Genomic DNA, 8647 nt, shown 5'->3' with positions numbered 1-8647 from the left:
TTATAGATCGTATATCTAATATTAAAACACATATCAAAAATGTTTATCCTAACATACATCTATTTTGTGCACACATCTTTTTCCGTTTATTTTAACTTGCACCCATACATATAGTTATAGTTAGAATAAACGTAACTATAATAAACGTTATAGTTAATAAACGTTTAACTATAGAGTATAGTTACTTTTAAAACTAATTGATTTATGTAAAAAAAATTCTTTAAGTGAAAAAAGATAAGTTTTGATACAAGAACATGAAACCATTGGCAGAGAGTACTGACTGTTGCTTCTAACCACTTCAACCCCCCTTTTTAACTCCTCACTCACTGTGTCTTCTGCTCTCCTTAAATCAACATTTGCATGCCAGGTCATAAGGTCTGATTCTGGCATTCATTACACAAGTGAGTGATTTGCCTGTCACATAAACAGAGTAAATCCACACCCAGTAGCACCTTCCTGCAGATGCATTGGCAGACAGGTGAGCCAGGTAACCAAAGGAACCATGCTTCCCATATTTTCGGGAAAGTTATGCCAGTTTTTCAGTGTAGCTCGCTTCCCTTCTATCCTGTTCCTTGGAATTATTTATGTAGCCTATGTCCTTGTTGGAGGGCTAATCTTCTGGAAACTAGAAGGATGGTACGTGTTGCAGCAGACTGATCTTCTGAAAGAGAAAAGAATTAAACTACTTGAGAAATACCCATGTGTGGGTCAGAATGGGCTCCGAGAACTAGCACAGGTAAGATTGGAGAGTAGATGTTGCACACATTTATTTATTCCTTATTGACAACAGTATCAGTGTTAGGTAGGATCAGTGAGAGAATGTTTAGACAATATTTTTTCAATATCTATCTATCTATCTATCTATCTATCTATCTATCTAACTATCTATCTATCTATCTATCTATCTATCTATCTATCTATCTATCTAAACTGTTTCAGTGCAAATTTATGAAGCCATTTTCATTCATTTAAATTAACTGCTTTTGGTAAAAATAAATAAATAATAAAGAGTCTTTAAAATTAAAATTTGTGCAAGAAACCTAGACCAGTTTGTGGTTGTCAAACAATATTGACACTTTATAATTGAATTTCCTTTATTGGAAATTTTGAAATCTCTTTTACATAGAATTCTGTTTGTTGGTCTATTGTTGAAATTATTTACATAATTATTTAGCTCTTTTTTTTTAAAATGAAATGGCCTTTTTTGTGAAATTTTTTTTTCTGTTTAAATAGATAATAATAATTAAAAAATTATAATACAATTTGACAATGTGATAGTTTTGCTATCATTTTTAACAGAATTTTAACAGAACACAACTGTTATGTCATTCACATGTGCACACTGTTTTTATTTTCATTTCACGTATTACAAACAAGTTCTTATAGCTTGTTATTACTGTTTTAAAGATGATAAAAGCTGCTTCCCTGAGTGGCTTGAGTCCAGACAGCAATGATACCGCAGATGGCTTCTGGAAATTTACCAGCTCATCTGTGTTTGCGGCAACTGTGGTCACAACTATTGGTGAGGGATGGAACACTTATCTCATTGAATTTGACAGTACAGATTATTGTGTGGCATCTATACAGATGGGTAGAAATTATATAGAGTTTTTATCTTTTTACAGGCTATGGGAATATATTTCCATTGACGACAGCTGGTCAAATCTTCTGTGTGTTGTTTGCACTTTTTGGCATTCCCCTGAATGTAGTGATCTTAAATAGAGTTGGGAAATACATGCTGGCCATTGAAAGGAATTTTTGCAATTTTCTGGAGAAAAAAGTTGATAGAGGGGTGAGAATTTAACTTAATAAATGTGATAAACTATAAATTAATATGCTTGACCTTTATGTGCAGACACACTGTACCCATGATTCTGTTCCTTCCCACCCCACAGAAATGTGTACGAATATCCATTCACAGTATATCTTTTGTGAGCTCAGCATTTCTGTACTTTGTGGTTCCTATGCTGCTTTTTAAAGAGTATGAGGGATGGAGTTACGCTGAAGCCATTTATTACTGCTTCATAACACTCAGCACTATTGGATTCGGAGATTATGTTGCAGGTAGGAGACTACACATACAAAAATGAACAAACTATTTATACTTCAACTTTTATACTTCAGTATTTTTAATTGTCAGCATGTACCTATGTATTATGATGCTTATGTGTTCACACCCTGGTTATTAGATTTGGACTATTTAGCTGTGTGTGTGTGTGTGTGTGTGTGTGTGTGTGTGTGTGTGTGTGTGTGTGTGTGTGTGTGTGTGTGTGTGTGTGTTAATTACATAAAGCCTTCTTTGTTTTACTCTTAATCCTTTGAAAGTTCTTCACATTTTGTAATTATTCTTATATGTAGTTATTCTAGTCAGGAAGTGACATCACAGATTGGGTTGTGTGTCATTCCAAATTTATTTCGAATTTTCCTGAATTTGAATACTGAATTGAGGTAGCAAATAAGATGCAGAATTGCAATTCAAATTTAAAATGTATTTAAGCCAGTAGAAAGAAATTCAAAGACATTCATATTAATGTTGTATGCATAGCATTTAATAATATATTTAACACATTAAATTTGATAATAAATAATACATTTTTACAAGATATGGTAAAACACCCAGAAAATCTTCAAAATAGAGCTTAAATTTAATATAAAATTAATTTACATTATGGGGTTAATAGGTAAATTTGATTGGTTAACAAATAATAATAATAATAATAATAATAATAATAATACTTATTTACTTGCATATAAGGGTATTACTTACATATAAGGGTATAATGAGAGTACAAATAGGCATATTGTAATAATTTTCAAATCTAATTTGATTCAAATTATATCATCCCGACCCTGATAACAATATCTTTACATCACTGTTTTCTCTGTCAGATAACAACCCAGCAATAAATTACCCAGAGTGGTACAGTTGTCTGATGGCAGCCTGGATATTCTTTGGCCTGGCTTGGCTCGCTCTTCTGATTAATCACTCCATTGATTTACTGGAGAGTATGAATGCTTACATAAGAGGAAGGCAGAATGCACAAACACAAGTGGAGGAGTCCAAAGAACAGCCAGAAAAAGGACTGAAAGGGGAAGAAACATGAAACATGAAAAATTAATTTAACAGTGGTACGAAAAACAGGAAGGCGTCTGTGGTATGAATAATGCTGTATCTACTCATCATTACAAAAAAATTTGGTTAATTATTAAGTAAAATACTCAATGTTTAATGTATCATTCAAATTAATCGATAAAATTCAAATAATAGTTTCTTCTAAAAACTGAGCTAAATGTTTAAAATAAATGTTTTGATTTAATAATAATGACAATTGATCACTTGTGTGACTGGCAGTGTTTGGCTTGAAAATCTTGCTTGGTTCAATTAAAATTAATTGCTGTCATACCACTAACCAGCAAACCAAGCCAGGAGTTTATTGATTATATTACACCATTATTTCATACATTGGTAATATTACATATTATTCAGATCTCTCTTAATCGATATATTTCAGTGATTTCAAACTATAACATCAGTTCATAATCATTTTGATGGTATCTTTGTTCAAGTATGAGTTATACAGTGAGTTTAATGGGAGTTCTATCTTTTTTAAAGGGATTGTCTATAGTTAATTTTTGTTTTGTGGTATGTTAAGGTTTGTACAAATGCCACAATAGTTTTTGCTGTCCCAAAATAGGCATACATTAACTGTCAAATACTTTTTATACAAAACATTTAAGTTTTGTTACTTAATATACTTGTGATATGTAAATATAAAATAAACTGATAAATATCGACAACGTTACGTCATTATACCACATGATATAGATCCTTATTCCTGAAAGAAGGCAGTCGGTTGTTTACCTATTGATATGGTTAACCCCAAATGCTAACATGACTTCTGTGTGGAAGACTCTATTTAGGGCCAACTGACAATACACACTCTAACAAAGTATTGTTCATACATCCTATGTCTACAGCAACTGCAGTTGTGTGTTGAGCATCACACTGAAATAATTTCTGCTAATTTCTGGATATATTATGGATCCCTGGAGTTCCAAGCATGTACTGTAGTGTGAATCCAATTAAATTGGGCCAATTAGGCTTGATTGTACTGTACATTGTCGTATACAATAAATGGTCTTGAATTAAAGAACTGATTCTTCAAATTATGAAATAAGTTATGCTGATGCAGTTTGACACTGGTGATTGTGGCCAAACCTCAAAGGAGATCTCAATCATCAAGAAAGGTCCTTTGACATTATGATTTTCTTAATTTCTACAAAGGTTGTTCAATAAATGTAAACAAATGTTGTTGTGAGAAGACCAAAAACTGTATGAAAACATGGAAGTAGTGTCTGTGACATCACCTGTAGTTTTCGGAAGAGCGTTTTTGAAGCGCAAAGTGGACAGGGCCATCACCATCTAGGCAGTGCGTCAACGCGTATCACTCCCGGAAAATGGGCAAAAAGGCTGGTTGCTGAAGCCACGCCCTCCTAGCTCAACGGTAGTGTCAGCAGCGGCAGTCCACCTGTCACTTAACACTAGAAGTCCCAGAGAGCAGCCATTTGGCTTTTCTACCTATAAAACCTGCAGGACAGCCGATGGGCTGGAAGGCTTTAGGCTAATATCCTTAATCAGCTGTGAACAGTTGCTTTTGTTATGTAAACAATGTGGGGCCATGCTGAGCCACTTCAAGGAAACTTGTGTTTCACTTTGCCATCTTAGGGAGAAATCAACACACATGTTTTTTTTTCCTTTGTTGCTGAGATTTATTGATAAAAATAGTACAAAATAAAATAAAGAAACCAACCATTTGTACACATATTTACAAATAATATTAAAAAGTGAGTGAGTACATTCCAGCAATCACTCACAATCCTGGCACTGCCATGGTATCTCCCGTCTGCATTTACCACATGTGTATCTGTAGCAGTGAACACATCGCACAGTGGCATGATTGTTCTTGCATTGGTGTCTGACGCTGACACATGGCTCTTTTTCCAGGGCTAGGTGTGGAGGGTTGTGTCCGAAGCAATTGCTCTTTTCTTGCCTTCTTCGCACACATATGAGAGTTAGCCAACTCTCTTGCAAGCTCCACCAGGAAATCTGGTCCATCACATCCACACCGCACTTTGTGGTGTTGTAAAGGGTGACAGTGTTTGGCTTCCTTTTGGTGGTATTATCAGTCTGAATCACGCTGTGCATGCTGCTAAGAATGTAGACGGTCTTCTTTCCGTTTGGGCGCATACACCGTCAGCGTAGCAGCAGTGGTTGAAAACACCTAATAAATAAGATAAATTGTTATTTTCATAGCACTTTTACACACAATGACACAATGACACACTTGGAGGTGTTAATTCTAAAAATTAGAAACACATAAACATAGAACCACAAAAGACCTGCAACATACCTGAGTGGTGAATTCATTGCGATCTGTCGGTCTAGCGGATTGAGGGATTTCCCAGCGAATCTTGTTGACTGTGCCGAGGATGGTGGTTTTCTGGCTAAGAAGTTTATGCGCAAGTGACAGCGATGTGAAGAAATTGTCCGTGGTAACATTTCTGCCCTTGTCTTGGAATGGTTCTATGAAGCATGTCAAGAGTGATGAAACACAGGAAGCTCTGAAGGCGACTCGAGATACTTTTCCTGGCCTTAGCCGTTGGCTCTCCATCTGCAGCGTACGCTTTGATTGGGGTGAAAGGGAGACGCGTCCCCACCTGTTCTTCACGCCACACTGTGCCATCTTTCGCTGTCTCTGTCAGGTCAGTCCCCAAACGGGCTCTCTTTTTTGGTTGAGGAGCAGTCTCCTCATCTGCAGTGTGAACAAATTCAAATCAAATTGTGAGCAATGGAAAAGTCAAATGATATCACAAATGCATGCATAGATACTAATAATAATTCCAGTATCTCCTTCTCTGTATCAGAATAATGTCTGAAATATCTTCCTAAATAAAAAGATACAACTCAAGCAAAGAAACAACTAATAATGTTTTGCACTTCAGATGGCAGTGAATGTCTGCTAAGTAGTACAAACAAAAAAGTGGACAATACAAAAAAGGCAGAGTAAATATTTATGTCAATCCACTCTGCTTTTTTGGTGTTTTTCCACTTACTGGTTTGAAATGAAATAGGAAATAATATGAAATGAAACTTAACCTGAAGACAGATCAGACAGATCTGAGTCCGAATCCGGCTGAAGTTCTATGTCTTCTCCATCTGAGTCACAAGGGTTTACTTCACTCAGGATCATTTCCAAGGCCTGCCGAGTGGTGAGTCTTCTCTGCATTTTCTTTTCTTGGAGAGGAGGTCAATCAAGTTCTCTGCTTTTAGCAGCCCTCCCTCCCCCACACATACAAACAAGCCACCAGCAACCATTCACACACACACCCCCAACCCCCCTGCAGATTGCTCAGGTAATGACCATATTTACACATGAATTGATGCTAATGATAGCCAAAAGACTAGCCAGTTAGCATCCACTTGGCTAAAGGAGGGTTTACAAATCTCTGGGACTTCTAGTGTTAAATGGCCACGCCCTTAATTATGCAGAACTTTAAGGCTTTATATAATGTAAATGGATGAGTTAAAAAAAAATCACAGTTGTCTTGAAGGGCAAAATTTGCTATATAGACCAGAATAATTTTTTTTATATAGAAAATGGGTATTAGCCCTTTATTCATTGTACTGAAAGCAATGGATTTGTGAAAGCTCAAAAAGGGCCCAGGACAGCCCTCAACCCACATGCAATTTCCACAGGTCACACAAAGAAGGATGACTGGCCAGATGAGCAGATGAGCAGATAAGCATGCTTGATATCGCTAACAGAAAACGCTGAAGGTTTTATATTTACAGGTGACAGCAGTGCTATCAAGGCCAGGGAATGGTTTGCTCCACCAATGAGAACCAGTAAGTGCAGTTATGATCTCAAGGGAGAATCTAGCATTGAGCGCCAAAATGTTTGCAGAGTGACACCAGGGTCCACATCTCTCACCTTAAAATATGCCAACCAGCTTCAACAACTTCACACAGCATGCAGTGAGGGATGAAGGGCATGCTTGTAATGACCCACCCTTGCCAACGAGGGAAAGACCATTGCAACAACCCACAAAGAATCACCCTGGTGAAGATTGAATGAGTGATGGGACTTCTAACGAGAGATCAAAATACTTGGGAGCAGATGTGGGCCAACAAATGGAAAAGAGGAAGTGGAAAACAGACAAGCAAACAACTCAGCATCAAGTGACGAGGAGAGACCAGAGACACAAGAAGTGCAAACTGATGACAACTAAAAAAGAGATAAGCAAGGAGCTCACATTCTTTAGTTAGAGAAACAGAAAAGTGAAAAGATATCTGATGATCATCACATGCCTGATGCATCTAATTCTACAAGCTTAAGCCGTAGACAACAGCACCCAGACTTTCCTAGAATTGACTTTTCAACCCTCAGCTGAATCTAGCAGTGGCTTTGACTTAATCGAAAAAGAACAAAAACTAGATAAGGAGGAAAAAATATTTAGATAAAACAGACATATTGTAAATGATAACCATAATATCAGTTGTAAGAAAATTTGCAATTCAAATGTTTTAAGGGAAAAGGTAGAAGAAAATAATTGGTATAAATGGGTAAATTACATAGCAGAGAAAAAGAGGAACTCACATTCACAGCCACCCCAATCATCACCAGCACCTGATCCTAATCACTTCCGATCCCAGTCGCCGGAGTACTGATCACCTGCACCCAGCAATCACTTACCTGGATAAAGCCATCATCACGCCAGTACACCAGCGTCTGGTCTACTGTTCACTACTCTTAATTGGTGCCTGACCCATCTCCTCTAAACTTGCTCTTTTACTGCCTTCAGATCTCCATTGATGTTCTCCAGTGATTCTCCATTGCTGTCTCCCCTTGTCTCACTCTCCAGAGCTGTGGTCTTCATCCATTCAGTGACTTACCATATTGTTGTGCATCCTGTAAATAAACTATCTGCTTAACTAACCCTCCATCTGTATCCTGGTTTGTGACAGAAGACTGGACCTTACAAGACAACCATATGGATCCCCAGTCACCCGCTCCTGCAGACCTTCTGCAGGAGCTGGGCAACCTTCTCCGTGCAGCACTCACATCTACATCCACTCCCCAGTCTGCCTCTGCCAGTCCCATGGCACTGCCTGCGTCATATGTGGGGGAACCAGCTGGATGTGGTGGTTTTCTACTACAAGTCTCATTATACATTGAGGCGCAACTGCAGGAATTCTCCACCGACTGTACGAAGGTAGCCTTCTTAATTTCTCTACTGTCTGGGCGCGTCCTGCAATGGGCAAAGGCCATATGGGATGCTAATAGTGTCATGAATAACTCTTATGAAGCTTTCACCACTCAGGAAGTATTCGGCTCCTCTGCGGATGAGATCTCCGTCACTGATTAACTACTACGATTGCGTCAGACAGAGACATCGCCCAATGAATATACCATCCAGTTTTGAGCGGTGACTAGTGGATGGAACGAAGCAGCTCTCTTGAGCACTTATCGCCAAGGTCTTAATCCCCGGATCCGTGCTCAAATGGTGATATACGAGGATTCCATTGGATTGGAGAACTTCGTGTTAAAAGCTAACCGCATTTCACAACACCTAGCCGCATGCCCAA

The 8647-nt window shown here is 37.8% G+C and overlaps 2 protein-coding genes across 2 annotated transcripts; both read left to right on the top strand.

Annotated features, from left to right (window-relative positions):
• The first annotated feature begins 472 nt into the window (after positions 1-472).
• kcnk17 (potassium channel, subfamily K, member 17) lies at positions 473-3443 on the top strand. Its single transcript, XM_042755993.1, has 5 exons — positions 473-736; positions 1408-1522; positions 1626-1792; positions 1896-2064; positions 2890-3443. The coding sequence occupies exons 1-5, from the start codon at positions 503-505 to the stop codon at positions 3102-3104; spliced, it is 900 nt and encodes a 299-aa protein (XP_042611927.1). The 5' UTR covers positions 473-502; the 3' UTR covers positions 3105-3443.
• A 4609-nt stretch (positions 3444-8052) lies between these two features.
• Positions 8053-8427, top strand: LOC109088839 (protein LDOC1-like). Its single transcript, XM_019103003.1, has one exon. It carries the CDS (start codon positions 8053-8055, stop codon positions 8425-8427), a length of 375 nt encoding a protein of 124 aa, XP_018958548.1.
• The last annotated feature ends 220 nt before the right edge of the window (positions 8428-8647 follow it).

Source organism: Cyprinus carpio, unplaced genomic scaffold (genome assembly GCF_018340385.1).
Source record: "Cyprinus carpio isolate SPL01 unplaced genomic scaffold, ASM1834038v1 S000006763, whole genome shotgun sequence".
In the NCBI taxonomy this organism is placed as follows: domain Eukaryota; kingdom Metazoa; phylum Chordata; class Actinopteri; order Cypriniformes; family Cyprinidae; genus Cyprinus; species Cyprinus carpio.
The sequence above is the reverse complement of the archived record's forward strand: the minus strand, read 5'-3'. Positions and strand labels throughout refer to the sequence as shown.

Bases quoted from the DNA above. Each gene is read 5' to 3' on its own strand.
- kcnk17 (XM_042755993.1), top strand. From the start codon at position 503: ATGCTTCCCATATTTTCGGGAAAGTTATGCCAGTTTTTCAGTGTAGCT. The intron at 1,793-1,895 runs GTGAGAATTTAA...CCCACCCCACAG, and splicing joins AGAAAAAAGTTGATAGAGGG to AAATGTGTACGAATATCCAT. The intron at 2,065-2,889 runs GTAGGAGACTAC...TTTCTCTGTCAG, and splicing joins ATTCGGAGATTATGTTGCAG to ATAACAACCCAGCAATAAAT.
- LOC109088839 (XM_019103003.1), top strand. From the start codon at position 8,053: ATGGATCCCCAGTCACCCGCTCCTGCAGACCTTCTGCAGGAGCTGGGC.